The sequence below is a fragment of the Sceloporus undulatus genome, unplaced genomic scaffold (assembly GCF_019175285.1).
Source record: "Sceloporus undulatus isolate JIND9_A2432 ecotype Alabama unplaced genomic scaffold, SceUnd_v1.1 scaffold_16, whole genome shotgun sequence".
NCBI lineage: Eukaryota > Metazoa > Chordata > Lepidosauria > Squamata > Phrynosomatidae > Sceloporus > Sceloporus undulatus.
This window is the reverse complement of record NW_024802938.1, coordinates 2,887,263-2,912,996: the sequence shown is the minus strand read 5'-3', so window position 1 is coordinate 2,912,996 and position 25,734 is coordinate 2,887,263. Positions and strand designations below refer to the sequence as shown.

Here is a 25,734-nt window from a genome sequence, read left to right as displayed (position 1 = left end):
GAAGTGTAGTGCTCAGAAATGGACACAATATTCTAGGTGAGGTCTGACCAAAGCAGAATAGAATGTGGTACTATTATGTCCCTCAGTCCGCAAGAACATAGACTTTTACTTCCCACAGTCCACAAGAACAAAGAATGGAAATACCATGCCAGTACCACGTCATACACAAGGTGTCAACCAAAGCAGATGTTTGGCCAAGCATCCGAGTTCTGAGCTAGGTCCACAGCCAATAAGGGAGTTACTAAGAACAGTAATTCAAGGTACATGCCAAAGTTCTGAGATTCACAATGCATCAGAAAAGGTTACACATGGAGTGTTGGAGCTGATTATTTGCACCAAGAAAATGGTCTGTGTTGAACCAATTTAGGGCCAGCTGTAAATCACAGCTGGTCTAATTAGCTCAGGATTCTCCTTTCAAGCTTGATCATGGCATTTCTTGTTCCTTTACAGCCTGCATTTTAATCTACCACACTCCACAGGATGAAATATCTGCATATTGTCGTCATGATATGCTGGAGTTGCGTGGAATGATCTGGATTCTACTTCTGCCTATAGCAAAGTGGGTATGCTTAGCCTAGAGAAGAGTCAGTTAAGAGGTGATATGATAGCCCTGTTTAAGTATTTGAGAGGCTGTGCTATTGAGCATGGAGCAAGTTTTTTTTCTGCTGCTCTAGAGAATAGGATCTGGAACCATGGATGCAAACTACATGAAAAGAGATTCCACCTAAACAATAGGAAGAACTTCCTTACAGAAAGAGCTGTTTGACACTGGAACACACTCCCTTGGAAAGTGGTGGAGTCTCCTTGTTTGGAGGTTTTTAAACAGATGCTGGATGGCCATCTGTTGGGGGTGATTTGCTTGTGTGTTCCTGCATGTCAGGGGGTTGGACTGGATGGCCCATGGGGTCTCTTCCAACACTATGATTCTATGAACCCAAGGACTACCAGCCTCCTTTCTGTGACTGAAGCATTATCTTGGCTCTTCTCTCCCACTTCATCTGATGAGGTCTCCTCCAGGTACCACATGACATACAGCTGCACATCATTGCCATCCAACACAAGGGTCATGCAGCACATCATGTAATGCCACATTTGGAGATTTATGTTATGCAACTCTTATGTAGGATTTCAATCCTTGTCTCTCGAGGGGATTCAGGGGCATTTAAATGATGGTTCACAGATTCATACATTATGGTACAGAGCAAGCATGGGGTAGTGGTTTGAGCCTTGGATTATGACTCTGGAGATCAGGGTTCGGATCCTGACTTGGCCATGTAAACCCACTGGGTGACCTTGGTCAAAGTCACGCTCACTCAGCCTCAGAGGATGGTAATGGCAAACCCCCTCTGAACAAATCTTGCTTAAAAAAAAAACCCCATGGTAGGTTTACCATAGGGTCGCCATAAGTCAGAAATGACTTGAAGGCATACAAGCGTTGGTAGTGCCAGGGCAAGTCCTCAGTGTTGGTAGACCCTGCTGGATGCCTTGGTAGCTTCTCTGATGCCAGATGTGTGTGGATGTTCTCCTTAACGTTAATTACTGCTGATGCAGCTCAAATGGAGCTGCAGTTGGATCTCACAGCTTGTGTCAGTAGCCCAAATTGCTCTTGTTAAATATTCCGGCATGAGGAACAGGCAAAGCCATAATTAAAATCACAGTATCAGCAAGGGTACACCTGCTTCTGTAGATGTATAGATTTACTGAGACTCTGGGGGGAAAGGATGGAAATCAGTGACATTTGTTAAACTAAGAAGAGCAAAGAAATTACCGTCAGTGTAGGGTTTTTTTCCCTGGCCCATTTAGTTTTATTACCTCAACATTCAATCAGATAACATTTCCCCTTCTCTTGAATCAAACATTCTTAGTTTCCTCCAGTTTTATTCTCCAGATAACTAAAACTTTTGGTTTAGGAATGAACAATTTGGGTTAGCAGCATTGTAATAGAAATAGAAAGTATGTATGTACGCAGACAGAGGACATCATTAGACATTATAATAAAAAGGTACCAGTGGAAGCACATATCTGTAATATAGCTAGCAGCACAGGGAATGGTTTGCATTAACGATGAGGAAGAAAGTACAGAAATAGTTTTGTGAGAGACCGAAAAGTCCTACAATATTCAACGGATAGCTATACTTTAATAAGTATAGATGAGTTCTATAGAACACACAGTCCATTTGTAAGGAACTCTACAGCACTACCAGCAATTTGCCTTTATATATGTGTGTATATGTGTGTAAAGGTTTAGAATGATCTTGATAATCAAATCAAGTGTGCCAGGAAACCATTGTCAATGACTGGGTGAATCGAGTCTGTGTTGCTGGATCTGGGTGGAAGCTATTGTCAAAAAGAAGACAACAGCAAAAGAGAAAAGCATGCTATACAACAAAGAAGCAGAGCGAAACTATTCTAAAAATGCCATAATTTATTCAAGACCCACATGTTTAAGGAAACAAAGTTTCCTTCCCCAGAGCAATCAGCAACTTGCAAATGTAAACTCCTTGGCAGTCTCATTACTGAACCATTACAGTAATGAGAGAGCCAAGGAGTTTGCTTTTGCAGGCTGCTGACTGCCCCTGTGGAATGAAATTATATGTTATAAAAGGCACATTTGGGGCAAGAATTGTCAAGTGTTGGTATAATTTCCAGCTACAAAATTTGCAGAAGAGCTTGAAATACTTTTTGACACCTCAGATTTTCTTTTCATGCAGGTGAAAGGCAAAATACAGAGAGGGGTAAGATTTAATCTCTATGAGTTATGAAAAAGCTTTGCAAATGCCAATGGATGTGTTTAAACTCAACTGCTTTTCTTTTAAGCCTTCAAAACAATATGAATATATGTTTAACAAAGGAAATTCCATCACAATTTTTAACCTGGCAAATCAACTTGGGGCCTTGGGTGGGAGCTGGCCTATGCCACACAATTACAGCAGTTTAATACCACTTTAACTGACAAGGTTCCATCCTGTGGAATCCTGGAATCTGTAGTTTGCTGTCATACTTAGCACTCTCAGAGTTCTCTCCCTTGAACTATAGTTCCCAAGGTATGCAAGAGAAGAGATTAAGAATTAAATAAGTTTAATTCTGTAATATAGATAGGCAAAATGAATTTCTGGAAAAAATGAATGATTTAATTTCAAGAAAGAAAAAAGTGACAAACTTATTTTGAGGTTCCTTCACACTTCCAGAATTAGTGGTATGGCCAGTCTTACATTTTGAGCAAACAGCTGTCCAAATGCCATGTTTTCTACAGATCCATTTGCAGAATTGGAACGGCCCTTTTTTCACTGCAAATTAAACAGCAGAAGTCATAACAGTCAAGCTATGTTTGTAAATTATAGCCTCAAAACAGGATTTTAATGGTTTGCAAGTATGAGTTGCAGTAACAGCAGAGGTTTCTCCTTTAAGATGTCATTTATTCTCATTCTTTAAAGCTCTTCTAATTCAGTATAAACTCAGGCTTTTCATCCGCCTGAAGTATATTTCACTAGTCATTCGGAAAAAAACCTTTTTCCTAAGCTAAGCACAAGCTGTAAATTGTCCAGTATCTGCTTTCCTTTCAATGCTGAAATAAAGGCCTTTGCTTGCTCCGTTCTTATTAGGACTACATAAATCAAAGTCTATTAAAGGGCAAGTCTGGTAATCTGAGACAACAGCCCCATACAGACTGTGCAGTGGAATTGTTGTGCATGTTTCTTTTGCTTTTATGCTTGCCTGAAATAAAGGAAAAACTTTCAGGGAAAGTTTCCACTAATTCTCACCCAGGTGCCAGTATACAGTTTTCTACATTAAAAAAACACATAAATTAACAGGATAACTAAGTAAATTTGGTAAGACTCAGGGTATACATGATTTTTATTTCTCTCAGTGCAGCAGCATTTTCACACAGGTCAAATGCATATCACTTTGACACTTTCATTCAAAAATTCCACATTTCAGCTCATATACTGTATGACTAAGCACCAGAACACAACACTTGATATGGTTATACTCGTCATATCTGTGTGTCTTCAGGAGATGCACTTGTACCAGACTGCTCTGTTGTATATTAAATGTTGCTTCCAAAGATGAAATATATTGTAACCTATCCACGGCCATGACTTCAGTTTGCTCATTGTCCGCAAAGGAGTGAAAAATGTAACATATAGACATAGAGAAGAAACCTTTCTCTATATATACACATATATTCCAAGAAACACCGAGAAGTTTTTTTTAATACAGCTCCCAGAATCCCACTATGGCCTGGGAGTTGTAGTCCAGAAGTAGGAATTACATGCTTTGCAGATTCTACAATTCTGTGGCATGCCATTCTGTCCTTAAAATAGGCAATTCTATGATTAACAAGGTCTCAGTGAAATCTTATTCATGTCACTCGTTCTTGATCCACCCCCTTCTTTCCCACTACTTTTAGTGAAGCCGTTCAATTGGACACTTGCTATTTTCAAAAATATAACCCACTGCCCCAGTCCCATCACTCAGACAAAATGTGCTCACATGTCATGTTGCCCCATGGTTTATGCCTATGGGTTGCTGCTTTATGGAAATGAATTGTCTCACAAACCAAAGGGTCTCTGTGGTTCCTTTTGCCAGTTCCTCTCTCTGTGTAGGCAGCTGAGAAAACTAACTAGAGACCACTGCTGCTTTATGGAAATAAATTTGTCTCACAAACCAAAGGGCCTCTGTGGTTCCTTTTGCCAGTTCCTCTTTCTGTGTAGGCAGCTGAGAAACTAACTAGAGACCACTGTTCAGGATGCATTCATAGTGTAAGCAACCTAGAGTTCACAAGTCAACAAAAATCATGTTTTTTAACTGTAGCTTTAGATAGCTAACAAACCTTGGTTTGTTTACCTGGACAGGTTCAAGACAAATCAACAATCCTGCAGCAAGTGGGGAACTAGTCTGTAATCAGATATCTTTCTATCTAGCCAGTCAGTCTTTCTCCCAATGCAATCATTATTGCCTTGCAGCATCTGTTATAAGAATTATATACTGCAGAAATGCATATAAAATTTATTAGGTCCTTCTGTGTAATTGGGGTTGAGAGATTACCATAAAACTCCAAATATTTTGTTTTAAAAATCACACAGACAGCACAGTATTCAAGACTAGTCTTTGCTGTTGGTTTTTATTTCTCAGAGAGGTGAGGTAACCATTATCAGCTCCTTCTTTTCAAAGCTGAAGTTGCTGCAATAGATAAATGACCCCTCTTTGGGGATTTTAAGTAGGGCATTATTTACAGTGATGTCAGGCTCCCAGCATCCCAAATTACAGAGCTCTCTGAACTCCTGTTCTGCAACAATTGGCCTCCCTGCTTGAACAAGTTGCCCCTGTCATATTCTTTGAAAGTTTCAACATTCAAAGGTCAACAAGCAGCAAGTTGAATATACAATTTCCTTTTTGGTTTAGAAACTTCATCTCCCACTTACAGTCCTCTCTTCTCAATTCTTTATAGTTGAAAGTTAACTTGAATGGAATTTTCCCTTAACAAGTTTGTTCACATCTTCAAAAATGCAACCTGCAATGGAAAAAAAATGAAACCAAAAAGTTAGCCACTATCCATGACTTTAAAAACAAGACAGTAATTCACCATCCCACTCATCCTGCCCCAAAGCTATTTATAACATTTTGAAGAGACATCTTCCTGTCTCTTAAAAGGGGGGTAAATGAAACGAGTGTTTTCCCCTTTAATCTCTTCTTACTGTCCTGCTTGAAGAGACAACCCATTAAATTGACTGTGTTCAGCATAACATATTCTACTAAAATTGAAGCAGATATAGATGTTGTGGCAATGTACTTTCCATACACTCAGCAAACTACACTATAAAGTACAAAGAACACTTCACTTTTAAGATAGCAAAAGCCCCACTTTGGAAGTGAATAAGCCTTGAAGAACCTGGACAGCTAGATTATAGCTGATTTTGTAGAAGAAGCAAATCTGAGGATTTTCAAGCACATCGGAAGCCCTGGTGGCACAGTGGTTAAATGCCTGTACTGCAGCCATTCACTCAAAACCACAAGGTTGCGAGTTCAAGACCAGCAAAAGGGCCCAAGCTCGACTCAGGCTTGCATCCTTCCGAGGTCGCTAAAATGAGTACCCAGACTGTTGGGGGCAAATTAGCTTACTTGCTAATTAGCTTACTTGCTGTTCACCGCTATGATCTTTGGAATAGCGGTATATAAATAAAACAAATTATTATTATTATTATTTAATTATTTTCCATAAAAAATAAACATTAAACAGTTTAATATTTCATCCTATAGCACCAAGATTTCTTTTAAAATAAATTTATGGCTAGAATCCTAATGGTGACATACACTGGTATAGGTACTCTGGAGGCATTATTGTGGAAGGAGGTATTTGGGACCTTCCTCTGCAGCACCCTTGCCCCAGTTGTGGAACATCTGCCAGAGAGTTCTTCCCTATTCCACCTGGGCAAGAAGGAGGACACTTATACTAGGAGAACTGGATGCTATTCCTTCTTCAGGTGCACACACTGACCAAATGTTCCCAGGTACAATTCCTCAGATGATTAGTGGCCAGGGAGATAGTTCTGCCCAGGAGCCTTCCTCAGTTGCTACTGTTCATTCAGAGGAGGAAATGGGGGAAGAGAAAGCAAGCTCTGAATGCTGACAGGATAGTGACACGGACTTACATTCCACTAGTGGACTATTTGGCTCTCAGCCTATGTGACACCTTTCCACTACGGCCTTCCTCACTTTGAAAATGATACTCATTATAAACACTCAATTGCAGTGAATTAAAACTAAAATTAATATAAAAATAGTAGTACAAGCATATGTAAAAGTAGTGCTGGATGGTGATTGTAGTTAACAGCTTCAGTCAAGATAAGACTGCACTGGTTACAGGACAGTAAGAACTTGCCAACATTGCCTAGCATCCTGTTGGTTAATCCCAACTAGATTAGAGTCGTTAAATCAACTGCTGAATGGCAAGTGTACATATATGTACATCCCACCAATTCAATGGGGTCTACTCTAGCTAGAACAATGTTTTTAGACCATCTGTCCCCAGAGCGCCCATCTTGCATAAAATAATTTGCCTTGTATGTAATGGATAATTTATCTAGGATAAACCATGGTTGTCGGACAGGTACCATTCTTTACTGGCATGGACAGGAGAGCATTCTGGTCTTCTTTTCCTTGTGCTAGGGAGCTCTTGGATTTACAGTCTTGCTAATGAACTCAGAATTACCCATGTCACTGATTTAACTAACAACTGAGAGCCCCGAGTTCTTGTGTGCTCTTAATGAGCAACAAAACATTCCCAGCTGAGATAAGGAGACTCTTGTTTGGAAAAGTACCAGATTAACAGCCTCCTTTTTAGTTTAGTTAGGAAAATTCTTCCCAGTTGCTACCCCATTTTTGTTTTCTATGAATATTAGCTGGTCTGAACTCAGTCTCTCATTCTTTTTGTTTGTTTGTTTTGTTTGAAAGTGTCCTTGGTAACATCCACATAATCCAACACTGTGTCTGTGCCCCCAGTTTCTTTGGCCAAGGTGTGCATCATTCCACTCTCCCTGTTTCTGAATTGTTGTCCTTTCCTGAAAGAGCAGTGCAACAAACAGCTATTTTCCTGGGATAGGACCCTCTGGTCTCATCCTTGCTATTCCTTCCTGTTGTGTGCCTTATGAGGGTACTCCACCATCTACAACCAACTTCTTAAAGTTACCTATGACCTGAATAACTGCTAGTCTTTACTCTAGTTGCCAAATCCTGAAAAATCCAATATGGATATTCTAAGGCAGGAGAAAGTTTTTCATTTAAACAAATAATGCCATGGAAATGAACTAACTGCAAACTTTTTAAAGAGATTAACAGGACCAGAAAACCTAAAGTATAGTTCTAGAGCTGAAGCAATCCATCAGGAGAAGCCTCATTAGATGGGAGCCTGACCTCTCCCACCCTCCTCCTGATCTTTGGAACAGCAATGTATCATCTGCAGTGACAATTAGAAATGTAATGCTGCCCAGTATAACTGGAAGCTTATAGCGCCTGTGCCAGTGTTTTTTTAATTACTGTCACACATGCTGGGAAGCAATGCATGCCAGTGGGTATTATTATGTTGCTGCATAAATTGTAGAAGAGCACAGGTGGCCACTAACTGAAAGAATCTTATGCTCAGATGAAAATCCAGAAAGCCTGATGATACCAGTAGGAACACTATTTTATATTCAGCTGGACCACTGATCAATCTGGTTCAGTATGCACTTCACTGAGTGAGTATGGCTTTCCAGAACTTCCGACAGTCATCGCTGTCATATTTACTGGAAAGTTGCCAGAGACTGATCTTGAGTGCTTTCATTGCTGAGCAACCACATGCCTTGCAATACTAAGGAGAACAGCACATAAAGATTTTGCTAGAAATAAAGGCCTTTCTATAATTACATTCAACCCTCCATATTCACAATTTTTTTAATCCATGGATTCAACCATCCACAGCTTGAAAATATTTTTTAAAATATGTAAATTTCAAAAGCAAAACTTGATTTTGCCATTTTATATATGGGGGCACCATTTTACTATGCTACTACATTTAACAGGACTTGAGCATCCACAGATTCAGGTATCCATGGGGGTCCTGGAACCAAACCCTGATGGATATCAAAGGCCCACTATATACAAATGTACAAAAATTAAATAAATAATACTTGAAGTACTTAATTGTAAGATAAACATAACTTCATTACTTAAAAATGTACATTCCAAGATTATTTTCAAAAACCTCTTCTTTAATTTTTTTAAAATTTCAGTTCTTTTACTTAGTTGAAAACCTTTCTTATAATTAATATCACTGTAAATTCCAGAATTTTTTAAGAAAATAAAATACAATTACTCCAAAACATGATTAACCAACCATTCTTTCCCAATTCAAGTGAGATCTGTTGATTTGATTATATACAACAGTCCCTCATTTAACAAAGCTTCTGGCAAAGGAGCTCCTTTTTATATACACCTGCCCAGCTCCACCTTTTCCTCCACAGTATCTTGCTAGCTGGAAGTTCATTTTAGTAGAAATGGCATTGAGAGAGGATTGTGAAGGAAGGCTAGAAACATACACTTTTGGTGTTGGAATGCACCAGTGTGTCTGCAGTAAATAATGCAATAACAACGCTTGAGTTGAGAAAGGGCGAGATTCTGTTGTAGTCATGTATGTCTGCCTGTAACAGCAGCTGCTTGTAGAATCATTACACAGCTTATACGAACACCAAAGCATAGGTCAATGGGGACTTGTAGATAAGCCTGCCTCATCAGATTCCTCCCATATTAAAAAAAAATAGTAATAGTTGAATTGGCCATCAAAATGGGACTCTTAACAAAAAGTGGAGACAGGTGAAATAAAAAGTGATCCACAGGTGCATTTTGGAAGAAGCCTTCAAGTGATCTGTAGAAGGTTCAAAATAGTTTTGTTTACTTATGCAAGACTTACCTGACCTGTTTCATTCCACATGTTCATATAGTTTTATTGTTATGTGACTTCAAGTCATTTTTCTTACTTATAAAATAAGATCACCATTAGATTATTTGGTAGACTGTAACTGCTCATAAATTGGCCTAAACTAGATTCCATCCGATCTTAGAAGCTAACCAGGGACAGCCCTAGTTAATATTTGTATGGGAAACCACCAATGTATACCAGGTATGCAGGCTATATTTTAGAGGAAGAAATGGGCAAAACTACCTCTGAGTATTCCTTGCCTAAGAAAATCCTATGAAATTCATGGGGTTACCATAAATGAACAAATGAGTTGAAGGTGCACACGCATGCGCGCGCACACACACACCCCTGATCATAACTATCATCTTTCAGAATGGCATGTCTCAGTAAATATATGCACCACACCAGAAGAACCACATCTGCAGCAAACATTATTAACTCTTGGACAAATAATAGAATCATACAATTGGAGAAGGCCACAAGGGTCATCCAGTCCAACTCCTGCTGTGCAGGAATACACAATCAAAGCATTCCCAACAGATGGCCACCTAGCCTTTGTTTAAAAACCTCCAAAGGAAACTCCACTAGACTCTGAGGCAGCATATTCTGCTATCAAACAGCTTTTATACCAGGAAGTTCTTCCTAATGTTTAGGTGGAATCTCTCTTCCTGTAGTTTGAATCAATTGCTCCATGTCCTAGTGTCTGGAGCAGTAGAAAACAAGCTTGTTCAATCCTCAATATGACATCCCTTCAAGTACTTAAACATGGCTATCATGTCACCTCTTGGGAGTAAAGTACCATCATACACACAGTTCATGTAGCATTTTATGATGAATGTCTCTGAGATGTTTCTAGCCACATTCTAGTCTCAGAATTCCTTAAGGTATGCATACATCTGTCTTAAGAGTCCCTTTAACTGCTTGTTAGCGATGAAAAGTGGAACGCAACTGCTGGTGTCAGTAGAATCACTAGGGTTGGTGTCACCCCAGTGCATCTCATGATATCAGCCCTCTGGCAACACCTTTGCTAGCCAGAAGGTAGAGGGGCAGCTGTTTTGGGAACTGGGGACCCTATATGTATCTGACACCACACCCACTCACCAATGCTCAGCTTCAAAAAACATGCACTAGGTCTGGATAAGCATCCCCCCCCAAACACTCCCCCCCCCAATCTTGGCTTGCTAGGATGCCACTGATCACCAGGTGCAGCCCTTTCAGATATATGGATACCTTGGCTAAGGTGAGGATTGCAGGCATGGGGGGGGGGTGATCCTCTTTCTGAGCCAGAGCAACCACAGCAGAGGCCAGCACAGAGGTTTCTCAGCACTTGCTGGCACTTCCCCCAATGACTAAAACAGTCTCCTTGGGGTGTCGGGCATACAAGCATCACCTCCCCAGCAGTGTCATGCCCTCTGATGAGTGTCACCGAGTGCAGCATACTCAGTACATCTTGCTAGTGATGCCAGTGGGTGTAGTCTGCTCACATAATGGACCAGTTATGCAGATGACTGTATTTTTTCTCAGAGTTGTGCAGGGCAGCAATGGCAGGAGAAACTTGCTGGCTCAGGCTATTGTCCAAGCCAGATCTCCTGGAATGTCTTGACTCCAAGGATCCTGCACATCCTGAAAGCAAGGCACTGGAGAAAAAGGCTACTTGAACCATGCAACGCTCCCTTACCACCACTTCCAAGTGTAGATTTGGACAATAGCTTGTTCCATGGCACAGGTGACTGTCCAAGCCACCTGTCCCAGATTGCCTTGCTTCCAAGGATCCCCCTTCCCCTGGAAGCCAGGAATGGGAAAAATCATCTCTCACCAGTGTCTTTGCCTTCTTTCCTCCATCATGGCTGCAACTAAATCTTTATCCTTCCTGCTGTTACTTCCATTTTTATCTGCACTGACGTAGTTCTATGCTAATGTGGGCAATCAACACAATTTCGGTCCATGAATTTGAATTACAATCTCTTATTATAGAAGTCAGATCCTTAAAATGTTGTAAATGTGAAGTTTAAGTTGTCCTACAGCTTAGAAATATTTTTGTGGGATAAATCTAGTATTAGTCCCACTTAAAATAGGCCTATTAAAATGAACTGGACTTGTAACTAATATGTCCTATCCATTTCCATCTAACTGGAACTAATTAAATTTAGGCCCATATTTTCTCAATATCTCATTTAATTACACATTTTTGATCTCCAGTACACCCACATCTTCCCAGTGTTGTTTATTATATTACAATGAATAATGGAGTTTTAGCATACATACTAAAGACATATGAAAAAGGGGGAAATACCAGTCATATCCACAACACAGCAAAATACTTTAGTCATGCTAGTTGTAAAGGAATGTCTGGAGGTATTAGTTAACACAGCACCATAAGTAAAGATGATATCTGGAGGTGTTAGTTAACACAGTGCCATAACTAACTTGTGGGACTCACCATGGAAATCCATTTTTGTGTTTTTGAGGCTTGATGCATTAGCCCTCAGAAAGAGAGCAGTACTGAACAAAGCAAAGAGGAAAGTAATTCCAAGGATAACTTCCAACATTACATTTATTTTCAAAAATCTTCAACTATTCTATGTGTGGTTCATCTATTTTAGTTTCTCATGCTTTCTCCTTAAGCATACTTGTGGTTTGAAAATAACTGTTAGGCAAGATTGCTCTTCAGCAATATCATGCTTTTCTGCAAGGCTTGAAACATACATATTGACATTACACACATCTCCCTTATCATGAATTCTAAAATATGAAATATTCCAAAATCCAAAATTGTCCATATGGGTGGCTGAGATAGTGACACTTTTGTTTTCTGATGGTTCAGTGTACACAAATTTTGTTTCATGCACAAAATTATTAAATATTTTGTAAAAAATTACCTTCAGGCTATGTGTACAAAGTGTATAAGAAACATAAATAAAGTTCATGTTTAGACTTGGGTCCCATCACCAAGATATCTCATTATGTATATGCAAATATTCCAAAATACGAAAAACTCCAAAATTCCAAACACTTCTGGTCCCAAGCATGTCATAAAAGGGAGACTCAATCTTTTAATTTCAGTAGTCTAAATTCAATTTTAATTTCAGACAGAGTAAACCAGTTTAATCCATGGGAATGTGGAAAATCAGCATTTATGTAAATCTGATTCAATAGTTCTGCTTTAGTAAAGACTAATAGTTTTATTTAAAGACAGTGATACGGTTCTGGTTGTCTTGTTTTCCATGAGCACTCACAAAGAAATTAACTTGACTTCTGTAAGTATTATCATCCATCTGGCTCAGTATTCTCTACTCCACTCCATTTCACAGTGGCTCTCCAGGGTCTCAGGCATAGATCCTCCCCAATCCTACTATGAAATATTTGAACTAACAATACTAGGAATTGAACTAATCAAATGTGCCCTTCCTGTGAGGGCATGTCCTCTCCTATAATGTGAATTTTTGAAAACTTGTGGTTGTCTGTTACTTGCTGCTTACAACGCTTGCCGTTTACTGGACCATAAATCTAACAACTCTGTGTTACCATTCACCCCCATATGAGTGATGCTAAACTCCACTGGAGACATACATGTGCCTGACATATATATTGCCACATGCCAAGTTGCCTTTTAGGCAAAGAACTGAAAAGGGCCTTGAAAATGTTTCTTAAAATGGTAGCTCTATAAGGATGTTTGACAAACTGCAGTTACAGAGTCCTTTCCATATATTTATGTTCAATGTGGAAAAATCTAAAAGGCAGCTGGATTTGGGAACCTCATGTACAGATGAATGACTGCACAGGACTGAAATGATTGCTACCAAATTTGATAAGTGGACTATTTTAAACAGTCACCTCTGGCAGCATATGCTACAATATTTTGTCCTAGCTTCTATACTTCCGTTTTCCAGAGTCTAGACTCAGAAAGGTATCTACTTAGTAAGATCTACTTATATTCATTTTAGATTTGAAATGCTGGTAGCTGGTGGAAGTAATTTGGCATTTCAGCAGCAAAACAGATTAACTAGAGTTTTGAGGAGGGAAGGGATGTTCTTAATAGCATATAAAGTAGAAGAAATCTACTTTAACTCCAATGGCAAAATCGTCCAACTGATAGCCATGATGGTTTGCTTAGAGAAGCTGGGGGAAAGCTTACAGTCGACAGGCAATATATTTTAAGGGAAACAAGTCCTTCCAAGTTCAGCTTCTAGAAACTATTTTGTGGAGTTGGCAGCAAAGATATTTAGATACAAGAAATGGATGGGAAGGTGAGAAAAGCACAAAGTCAAAGGAAACGCTGAAGTCTTGAACAGAGGTAGCAAATAGAATGTCTGCCTTGAATGAGATAAAAGAAATGGATTTATTTTTCAACACTACCCTCCCTTTACAAAAAAGACAAGTAATTCAGTGTGACACATAAAGGCTTGACACTGCTTGCCAGTTTCTTTCCACAGCAGTAAGAAAACAATGAAGCTTCCAAGGCAGTCGACAAACCACTAGCTGCATTTGAACTACTCCTCAATGAAGCTGGTTTTGAGCTGCTCCTACATACACGTGCATGCACACACACAAACATATACTTGAAAGAAAGTGAAAGGAATGATGGAAAGAAGGAGGAAGGAAAGGAAGGAAAAGGCTTAATAAGTAGAAAGATCTGCACTATTTATAATATTTATGTCATTTCTGTCATGGCTCTCTAAATACAAGCCAAAGAAGCTGATCACAATATTCAGTGTTAAAACTAATACAAGGTAGGATAAATGTTTCCTTCCCAAAGAGCACGCCCAATATAGTGGACCCTTATTATACGCTGGGGTTTGGTTCCAAGATCCCCAGTGGATAACAAAATCCGTGGATAACAAAATCCGTGGATGCTCAAGTCCCATTAAATGTAATGACAAAGCAAAATGGTGTCCCTTATAAAAATTGGAAAATCAAGGTTTGATATTTGAAATTTATACTTTTTTTGAACATTTTCAAACCGTGGATGCTTGAATCCATGTATAAAAAATCCGTGTATAAGAAGGGCTGACTGTACAAATAACAAAAATCTTTACAAAAGTGTTGTAAAAAGGAGAAGCCTCCATTACAAAAAATAGCAATAGCAAGTACATTTCTGTACCACTTACTGATGTACTAAGTGGTTTACAAAGTGTAAGCTAATTGCACCAAAAAGCTGGGTACTCATTTTAGTGACCTATGGAAGGATGCCAAGCTGAGTTGACCCGCAGCCCCTAGCTGGTATTGAACTCAGAACCTTGTGGCTTATGAGTGAGTGTTGCAGTACAAGCATTTAATCACTGCACCATCAGGACTCTTACACACATTTGTAGACTAGGGGTGGAAATTTGCTTAATACAGTGGATCTCAGCATTTAGTCTTCCAGAGATTTGAGACTTCTGCTCACAGAATCCCTAACCATTGGCATGCTGCCTTGGGTTTCTGGGAGTTGAAGTCCAAAATCTATAGGGCTGGGCCAAAGGTTGAGAAATGCTGCAAGAACATAAGCTATCAATGAAAATAATAAATAATATAATAAAGATCGAGGCGAGATTACAACCTGACAAAATACATACGTAGTACAATCAACAATAAAATATAATAACAAAGATTTCAGATAAAAAGCTAGGCCTTATCATAGTACAGCAATAATTAACAATAGAATTGCTCAGTAATCATGGCTGGAGGAGTGGAGCATTGAGATGGATGGTTATCCTATACAGCCCAGTACTGGATATGATCCTCCAACTGGCAGGTCAGAGAACAAGGCTTCCTGATCTTAAGTCCCATGTGGTTTATAGGGCCATAGTATTAATTTCCCAAGCAAGTAACCTTATGCTCAAAAATTCTGCAGCACAGATTGCAATCATATATGGAGAGAGAAATCCCAAGCAGGATTCAGGAAAGGAAGAGGCACTGGGGACCACATTGCAAACATATGATACTTAATGGAACACACCAAATAATTCCAGAAGAAAACCAGCATGTGCTTTATTGACAATAGCAAAGATCATGAAAAAGTTATGGAATGATCTTAAAGACATGGGAGTGCCACTACATTTGATAGTTCTGATGATAAATCTGTACTTGGGACAAGAGTCTACAGTTAGAACAGAATATGGAGAAAAAGAATGATTCCCAATTGGCAAAGGGGTGAGGCAATTCTATCACTATTTGTTCAACTTGTAAGCAGAAAGTATTACATGTAGAGTAAGGCGGAGTAAAAACAGGAAGAAGGGACATCAACAATCTAAGATATGCAGATGACATTGTATACTTGGAACAATTACTAAGGAAGGTCAAAGAAGAAAGTGCAAAGGCAGGCTTACTGCTGAACACAAAGAAAACAAAAATAATGACAATGAAGGATCTACATAAAATTCAATCTAGATAACAAGGAAACTGAAATAAATATTGCCCATATCTTGGATCATATATTGGTCAGAACAGAAACTGCAGTCAAGAAATCAGAATCAAATCTTGTTCAGAATATAAAGTGCAGTCAAGAAATCAGAAGACTAGGAAAGGGCAGCTATGAAAACTAGATAAGATCCTAAAGTGTAAAGATATAAAATTGAGGACGAAAGAAAGAATCATCCAAGCCACTATATTCCCAATCAGCTGTACATATATGAGTGCTGGATAATGAAAAGGGTGAATAGGAAAAAGATCAACTCGTTTGAGATGTGGTGCTGGAGAAGAGTGCTGAGGATACTGTGGATGGCCCAAAAGACAAACAAATGGGTTTTAGAACAGATCAAACCTGAACTCTCCCTGAAAGCCAAGATGATGAAACTGAGGCTGTTGTATTTTAGCCACATCATGAGAAGACTGGAATGAATCACTGGAAAAGACAATAATGCTAGAAAGGTAGAACGTAGTAGAAAGAGAGGAAGATTATATTCCAGGTGGCTAGACTCAATCAAGTAGGCCACAGTCTAAATTTGCAAGATCTAAGCAGAGCAGTGGAAGATAAGGGGTCTTGGAGATGTCTCATCCACATGGTCGCCATGAGTTGGGATCGACTCGAGGGCAGTTAACAACAGGCTCATACCAACACAACTGCTGTGACATGTGCTCACAAGAACAGCCTCCACTTTAAATAGCCTGCCTTCTACCAGTATAAAGCAGTCTTAACTCAACTGTAGCTTAGCTAAATGATAGAGTAAAATTCCAAGAACAGACAGTAACTGATTGAACTGGTAACAGCATAAGGAGGAATTAAAGTATTGTTTCGCAGACTCTGAAGGCAATTTGGCATTTTAGCCCACAGAAAAAGCTGTTCCCATGTTCTGCCCTCTCTAGTTTTTACTTGGCTTGGTTAGGACTTATTTTGTGTGCACTTATTTTGTTTAATATAATATTCAAAAGAATATTTAATTAAAAATAAGAGCATACTGTGGTTGTGATTCTGCATTAGGACTATGTAGTGTAATTCTTCTCATATAGAATTAAGCATTCATTGTAATATACAACCTTTGTGTTGCACAACTGAGCCAAAATATCAATTACCAATATTAATTAAATATTCTTTTTGAATTGTTCTAAAAACTGAGATCAGACATAGTGGTGCAGCCATGAAAACTGAACACATCTTGAGTCCCTTATTGGGAGAAAGGTGGGATATAAATTAAACAAAATAAGTGGAACTGAATGTACAATCAAAATGTGCATGGGTGTCCATCCACAAGGTACACTGATGTGCATCCACATGCAAGAAATCTCTACATGTGCAATGCCACAACATGCTATGCTGCTTCTGCAACTTTGAAATGAATGCAGATGCTTTCATCAGTCAAAACATTCAATTGTTTTTGCAGAGGAACTTGGGCATATATAAGAGACCAGTAAAATTCTGGCCTATATATAAGGGTTAGTACCAAAACAGGAAGTTTTTTTATCCACAAAAATATGGTATTCTAATACAATCTTGGGATGGAAATCAGATGGAGACCAGACAGGTGAGGCATCCTCTTGGAAGTGAAAAGTACCATTTCAAAACGGATACAGTCTGTTATCAATATCCCCAACGGGAATAACATCCTCTTCTCTTGGCAACTGATTTGCTGAGTGGAACAGATCATGATTTTACAGAAGGTTGTGTGTGTGTCCCAATTTGGGAGAGACTGCCCTGATTGTCCACTGTCATCCCACTTTTTCATCTGCTTTTAAAATATCCCAGTTTCTCTCTCCTCCTCAAACTTTCTCTCTTTGTCCTCAGCACTTTACAATTGCTGCAAAAAAGTACAAATGTAGTTTGTAATCAACTTAGTGAGGGGAAACCCAGCCATTTCTGGTAGGGTCAGGTAAAAGCAATCAGCTGCAGCCTCTCCTAGCTTGTCTTTTGTTCCTCATTAATAATGTTTGCCTTCTTGACCACATTCCGATGTTAGTTGGCCACAGACATTCTAGTTTTCAATTGTGAAATGTTGCAGAGTATGGTTATGTTACAGTATGAAACCTATATCCACTCCTGAAAACATCTTTTACTACCAGATGATGAACCTCACCAAAAATTTAATCACTCTTCAAAATGGCATCTTTCACTGCCAAAGCCCACTACTGCCTCAGATATTCAAGCCAGACTTTGTATAGCTCAAACTACTATGCACAGAAACAACACACTTAGACAAATGGGCTCATCATCCAAAAAGAAAAAAAACTTTTCAGAGGCTTAGTTTCCTGACAACTGACAGCGCTCAACATTATAACAGCTAGTGAGCTTCTGTATCAAACATCAGTACATGCCACTTGAATTTCTTCTATGCCTGACCTGTCAGGAAGCAGAAAGAGAACAGCAACAAAGCACAGCCGATTTCTTCGTCTTCCATTTACAAAGAAAAACTGCCACTATATTTTCCTAGACATGCCATCTACAGAACTAAAACGAGTGGGTATATATTGCAGTGAGTTCCTTGAGTTTTATAAGATGTCTAGTTCTCATCCCAAAATCTGCTTCCAGTAGTGCAATATTTGACAAAAGTTATCTTAGTATTCATTTTGTACATTTCCCAATATACTCTACACAGACTGCATTAGTAATATTTACAGTTCTGTAAGGGACACTCTGTTGCATGAATAAGAATAGCAAAGGTGCCGAATAAGGCTGAGAAATAGCAGCAAATATAAGAATAAATAGCAGAAAATTTCCTTTTACTTTTTCCACAAAGTTGCATTTTTCTGTAACTTTGTGGAAAAAGTAAAAGAAAGATGTATTCAGGGATGAAAAGATTGAGATGTCTCTCAAGCTGTTTTCTACACATACAACCAGTGATGTAGAAATATACTTTAGTTAACAAAGCCTTTGACAAAGAAGGTCCTTGTTACAAAGGCCTTTTATGTTTACTTCACTCACCAGTTAAAGTGGTGTCAAAGTACATTATTTCTACAATGTGGTTGCACCCACAAATAACTGGTTCAGAGACTTCAATGTTGTAGTTCAGGAGCAGGAATCATGTGGCACTCTGGATATTGTTGGACTGCAGCTCCCATCAGTCCTAGCCAGCACAGCCAATGGTGTGGATCACTGGGAGATGCAGTCCAAACCTTTGGAGTGCCATGTGATTCCTATCATATAGAGCAGATGCCATTCATGTAAATGAAATAGTGTTCAAGGGTCCAACTCGGAGTTGGACAAATTCAACATAAGGCTGCTTCATACAACTGCCCCCCTCCCCATAAGAAAATCAGCACAGTCCCTTTAATTAAATCTATCTAGAGGAATTAGCTTTGTAATACTACTTTAGGCAGTTGATATGAAGCAGAGGTAAACGTAAAATCAAGAATGGTATTCCTTTGAAGATCAATGGCTGCACAGATTTACTTTAAGCTGCCTTTTTGCTAACGTTAACATAAGCATGCCAAGACCTGACCTAGCTTCAGAAGGAAAGGTAGGCATGCTGCAAAAGACAAATACAAATTGCTGTTGACTTTAATTCTCAAGATGGATGAGAGAAATCCTTTCAAATATGTTAAAAGGATTCTTGAAGAGGACCTTATTAAAGTTGAGATGTATGAAAAAGCTGTCCCTGCCTTCCTTCTCCATGCTCTGTCAGATCTCCAGATAAAGTCTGCAGTGTACTTTGGATATCTTTGTTTTCAGGAACCTTGGACAAAAATAATCATCACAAAACAAGCCCAAATATAGATGTCACCTATAACACAATGGTTCCTTTTTTTTAAAGGGATGTTCATTTAGATTATTAAGCCTGAATTTCACTTCTGCATTTCTGTATTTAGCCACTGAGTTGCCACCCCTCTCCCCAATTAGAGTCTGAAAGAACTGATACTTCCAGGTGCTGTTTTTATTGATGGATATGAAAGGCTTGTGACAGTTATTGGAACCAACAGGGCTACAATATTTCTCTCAGAAACATGATCTAGGTTAAAGCCTATTATGGTCTATGGGAAAGTGAAAGATAATTTTTAAGAGACACCTAAGAAGGACAGGTTGCTTACCTGTAACAGTATTTCTTCGAGTGGTCATCTGCGAATACATACAAATGGGTTTCACTGCGCCTGCGCAGTGCTGCTCGGAACCTACTGGAATCACTGGGCAGAGTTTACTCTGCAACATATTGAAACTTTTTGGCGGTAACTCCGCCCACCCGTTATAAAGCCCCTGCCTTCCCGCTCTTTCCCCAGTTCCGCAATTTTTTCCGCCAAGCAGGCGATGGAAAGAGAGCCAATGTGAGCAGGACACTGAGGGGACGGACGGGTGGGATTTGTATGTATTCGCAGATGACCACTCGAAGAAATACTGTTACAGGTAAGCAACCTGTCCTTCTTCTTCGTGGTCTCTGCGAATCATACAAATGGGTTTAGACTGACAAGCTAAGGTATGCGGCGGAGGGAGTGTCCTGAGACCAAAGCTATGGTAAACCAAAGGTATGTTTATTACAATAAAACACCTTGAACCATAAAAGAGTCAGTCTTTGTTCATCACAAAACAAACAGCAATAATTTTGCTAAACCTGAGAAGGGAACAGAGGTCATGCAAGACCGATCCCATAGGACTTGTGCAAGCATAAATTCAACAACATGTAAACAGTGTCAACTGAACAAGTGTAGTAAACACAAAACATCAGTAGTGCAATCAATGCAACCCTGAAACCAACACAGCCCTCCCGAAAGCTGCGTCTCGGATGGCCCTGGTGTCCAACCTATAATGTTTGATAAAAGTCAGAGGTTGGGACCAGACAGCAGCCTTGCAGATCTCCTCCAATGGGACTCCCGATAGGAACGCGGAGGATGCTGCCATCGACCTTGTGGAATGGGACCGAACCCTGCCAGGGAGAGGCTTGCCTAACAGTTCATAGCAGAGGTGGATGGTACCAGCCACCCATTTGGACAACCTCTGCGCTGACACAGGCAACCCTTTCTTCGGTTCCGAGTAGCATTGGAAAAGTCTCTCGGACCGACTGGAGGCAGCAGTTCTGTCCAGGTAAAAAGCCAGCGCTCTCCTGACATCAAGAGAGTGCAGGCGTCTCTCGTCATCCGACGTTGGGTTGGATGCGAGAGTGGGCAACACAATGTCCTGGCACATGTGAAAAGTAGACACAACCTTCGGCAAGAAGGAAATGTCCGTGCGGAGGACCACCTTGTCTCTGTGGAACCTTAGGAATGGCTGGTCCCTCCGCAAAGCACAGAGTTCGCCCGCACGGCGGGCAGAGGTGATGGCCACAAGGAAAGCGGTTTTCCAAGTCACAAGTCTCAAGTCCGCTGTGGCCATCGGTTCAAAGGGCTTGGATTGGAGCGCGGACAGTACCGACTCCAAGTTCCAAGCCGGTGTCGGTACCGACACAGGAGGGTAAAGGTTGGCACAGCCCTTCAGGAACCCCTTCACCAAGGGGTCTTTGAAGAAAGAAACCCTCCCCCCGAACTGATATTTGGCACAAATAGCAGACAAATAGCATTTGATGGATGAGAGGGACAGCCCCCCATCCAAAAGTGCCATCAAAAACTCCAACACCACTGGAGTGGACACCTGTGCAGGAGACAAACCCTTTTGGTCAAGGAAGAGGCAAAATTTCTTCCACTTTAGGGCATAAGAGCGTTGGGTGGAAGGTTTCCTCGCGGCCAGGATCACCGTCGTCACTGCTTCCGGCAAGGCAGTTAGGGCCGAATCCTCCAGGCTACCAGCGGCAGGCTCTCGATGTCGGGGTGGAGAATCCGTCCGTCCTGGATCGACAGCAGGTCTGGGCGGGGATCGAGGCGGAGGAAGCATCTCCTGGAGAGGTGGAGAAGGGATGCGAACCACGGCTGTCTCGGCCACCACGGGGTGATCAGGATCGCATGCGAGCGGTCCGTTGTCATCTTGGACACCACTCTGATGATAAGAGGGAACGGAGGGAAGGCGTAGAGGAGCTCCCCCGTCCAGAGGAAGGCGAACGCGTCTCCGAGGGATCCGTCGAAACGCCTCCTCGAGCAGAACTGGGGACAGTGGCTGTTCCGACTGGTCGCGAAGAGGTCGATCCGGGGTTCTCCCCACCGATCGAAGAGGTCGCTGACCGTCTCGGGATGGAGCCTCCACTCGTGGCACACCGATGGAGATCTGCTGAGGCGGTCTGCCAATTCGTTGTCCTCTCCAGGAAGGTGAATCGCCTGGAGAAGGACGTGTCTCTGGATGCACCAGTCCCAAATGCGGAGCGTGAGGTCTAACAGGGTCTTGGACCTGGTACCACCTTGTTTGTTGATGTAGTACATCATGGTGGTGTTGTCCGTTCTTAGAAGGACCACTCTTCCTGAGACTGTGCCCTCGAATGACCTCAGTGCTTTCTCGACTGCCAGCATCTCCAGGGCGTTGATGTGGAGGCGCTTGTCTTGTGGAGACCACATGTCCTTGATGACCAGGTCGAGCAGGTGGGCGCCCCAGCCCTCCAGGGATGCATCGGTTGTCAAGGTGAGTTGTGGTTGGGGCTGGTGGAAGGACATCCCGGTGCAGACGTTGGCGTCGTGAAGCCACCATCTGAGGGACGCGGCCACCGGTCTCGGTACCGTGAGCCACTTCGAAGGAGGGTCCTCCAACGGAGAGAAGACGGAGAGGAACCAGGACTGGAGAGGTCGGAGCCGAAGTCTTGCCCAAGGGGTGACGAAGGTTGTTGAAGCCATGTGGCCCAGGGCAACTTGGACGTCTCTGGCCCTCACCCTTCTGTGGGAGATGCAAGGCCTGATGGCGGTCGTCAGCGCCTGGAAACGGTCTGGAGGGAGAAAGGCGGAGCATGTCTCGGAGTCGAGAATGGCGCCGATGAACTTGACCTGTCTGGAAGGTGTGAGGTGGGACTTCTCCCGGTTGACCACCAGACTGAGGGAGTCCAAAAGGTGTAAGGCGAATGAGAGTGCCTCCTGCAGTTCTCCTTGGGACTCGGCGGCGAACAGCCAGTCGTCGAGGTATGGGAAAACCATGTATCCTCTTTGGTGGAGATAAGCCACTACCGGTGCCATGCATTTCGTGAAGACTCTCGGTGCCGTGGCCAAGCCGAAGGGGAGGACGTTGTAGTGGTAAGCGACTGAGCCTACAGCGAAGGCGAGGAATCTTCGATGGGACTCCCGGATCCCGATGTGGAAATAGGCGTCCTTCAGGTCGACGGTCGCAAACCACAGACCCTGATGGAGCAGAGGCAGAATGGAAGCTAGGGTTACCATTCGAAAGCGACGGTAGTCAAGGAACAAGTTCAATTGTCTCAAATCAAGGATGGGCCTGATCCCCCCATCAGCCTTGGGTACCGTGAAGTATCTGGAGAAAAAGGCTCTAGACACTTGGTCAGGGGGTAAAGGGGAAATTGCCCCTTTTTCAAGAAGAGTGCGCACTTCGTCGAGAAGGGTGTCCGAGGGGGAGGTGGACAAGAAGGCTCCAGTTGGAGGGAGCTCCTGGAACTCGAGGGCATACCCCCTACGGACGATGTTAATCACCCACGAGTCCGAAGTTATGGAGGCCCAGGTGTTAGCAAAGGGCCTTAGGATGTCCAGGAAGAACAAAGGTGACGGGGAAACGAAGTGCGCTGCGTCCCTTCAGGCTCTCTTCTTCCCCTGGTCGGTGTCCTGCCGGCGGGACTTGCGGTACCGTGGCGGGAAGTTGCGACGGCCAGAGGAGGAGGAAGACTGGGAGGGATAACGGCGCCTCTGCGAGCCCTGTTGCTGGGGCTGTCGGTCCTGGGAGAAAGAGCCCTGGGACTGACCTTGTGATGGCCAAGGACGGTTCCTTCTTCTGAAGGGCGAGATGGGGTTGGAGGACATCCCATGCTTTTTAGCAGCGGTCTTCATTCTGAACTTGCGGTTCAGACGCTCATCGGTGTCGGCATGGAAAAGGCCGGTGCCATCCAGAGGCATGTCCTCGATGGCCGCCCTCACATTAGTGTTGAGGTCAGATCCTCTGAGCCACGCGTGTCGACGTAATGCTAGCGAGGCCGCCATCCCTCGTCCCGCACAGTCGGCAATGTTCCTGGAGGCAGTAATGATCCAGTTGCCTATAGAGTGGGCCTCGTCGCGGATTTCAACCAAGCGGCGCTGGACCTCGTCAGGAACATCGGGGACGATGGGTGAGATGGTCTCCATCAGGGCCTGGACGTATGCCCCCATGCAGGCGTTGTAATTTATGGCCTTTACGATGAGGGCAACAGAGGAGTATGCCTTCTTCGCTAGGGCGTCGATCTTTTTGGCCTCGCGGTCAGCCGGGGAGGTCGCCTGTTTTGGCACGAAGGTTTGCTGTGCCCCCTCTACAATGGCCGAATTCGGTTTAGGATGGTCGGTCAGCCATGAACAGACCGGTGGCGCAATCTTGTAGAGGTTCTCGACCTTCCTCGAGGACGCAACCAGTGAGGCCGGGGTGTCCCAGGATCTCTGCACGATGGCCTGCAGGGACGGCAGCATCGGGATGCAAGGTGGGGTGGGGACACGTCCAAGGACTCGGCGCTCGACAGGATCGCGGGCCTCCTCCTCGGGTGGAGACGGGTCGATGTCTAGGGTGCGACACATTTTGATGATGTGCTCACTGAAGGCGCGAACATCATCAGTGGGCGACGACGAGCCCGGGTGGTGCATCTCTTGAGGTGAGGGTGGGTCGGATGGGTCGTCTTCCACGTCCGAAGGGTCCCGCGGTGGTGACAAGGGCTCCGGGTCGGACTCGGAATCGGAAGTCAGGGGGATGTCAGGAACCCTGGCCCGGGATGGAATGCGAGCCGGGATATTCGGTGCCGACGACTCCAGGGACTGACGGCGAGGTGCTGAAGTCTGGGAAGCCGATGGCCTGTCAGCCCGGGGCATCGCAGGGCGCAGGTTGAGCCTGGTGAACTCCCTGAAGGCTTTTTCCTTGGGAACTGACATGTAGTACCTCTGAGTCTCAGTGTCGAAGAACATGTCAGTGTCCATCTCCCAAGGGTCTTCAACCTCCGAGAAGGGGGCCGCCTCGTCCGCATACGAGTGGACCGAGCGTGGAGAAGGCTCTCTAACCGGAGAGGCTGGCTGGCTGGCGGCGACCAAGTCATCGGCCCGAGGAAGCGGTGTGGTCAGCTCCGTTGTCGCATGTCTCGGGGTCATCACAGCGGTCTCCCGGGGAGGAGAACGATGCTTGCGAGGAGCTTGCTCAGATGACTTAGCCGGGCGCTCCGACGCTGGGTGGTCCTTAGTCCCAGATTTGGACTTGGACTTGGATTTTTTAGGAGAGGAGGCCTCAGTAGCCTCTGTGCGACGTCTCTTCTTGGAGGAAGTTGGAGTCGCCGCCTTGTCCTCGGACGGAAAGAATGGATTCTCCGGCAAGTCGAGGAGGACGGTGGTCCGCTTGGAGTGGGCCTTAGATGGTTTGGCCCCTTCCGACGGTGTCGCCCTCGACGAGGAGGATGGCTCGGTCACAGGAGACTTGGGGGCGTGTCGGGATGGTTTCGACGACGCCTTGGAGGACGGTATCGGTGCGGTGCGAACCTCCGACTCTCGACGTCCTCCCGAGCGCGAGCCCTCCGGGGATGGCTTCCTCCCGGATCTCTCCCTGGGCTCGGAACCCTCAGTCCCCGAGGATTTATGGGGGCGCTTGGAGGGTTCGTCGGTGACACTGGGTCTTGAGGGACCACGGGTCACATCGGAGGTGGTCGGAGACCGCGTCCCGGCCGGGACAGAGACCACACTAGAGGCGCTGGCCCGTGAAGAAGATGCGGGCGGAGCGGCTGGAGGGAGCGAAGATGAGCGGGGACGACCCTCCCGGACCTTTCCCATGGCGATGGCAGAGGTGAGCCGGGATTCCCGGTTTTTCCTGGCTTGGGAAGATAGAGACTTACAGAGATGGCAGGCTCTAGCGTCATGATCTCTTC

The 25,734-nt window shown here is 43.2% G+C and overlaps 1 protein-coding gene across 3 annotated transcripts in view; it reads right to left on the bottom strand.

Annotated features, from left to right (window-relative positions):
- Positions 1 to 25,734, bottom strand: part of LOC121917384 (E3 ubiquitin-protein ligase E3D-like) — a 92,637-nt gene that overhangs the window by 8,873 nt on the left and 58,030 nt on the right. The window contains exons 10-11 of one of the 3 annotated variants that reach the window (XR_006101017.1): positions 5,427 to 5,515; positions 3,213 to 3,287 (exon numbers count right to left, since the gene is read on the bottom strand). Coding sequence is in view for 1 of the 3 variants with exons in the window: in XM_042443318.1 (XP_042299252.1) it covers positions 5,495 to 5,515 (21 nt within the window). In the remaining 2 variants the exon portion in view is untranslated. Of the gene's footprint in view, positions 1 to 2,677; positions 3,288 to 5,108; positions 5,516 to 25,734 lie in introns of those variants that run through there. The other 2 variants (XR_006101016.1, XM_042443318.1) reach the window with 2 other exon arrangements.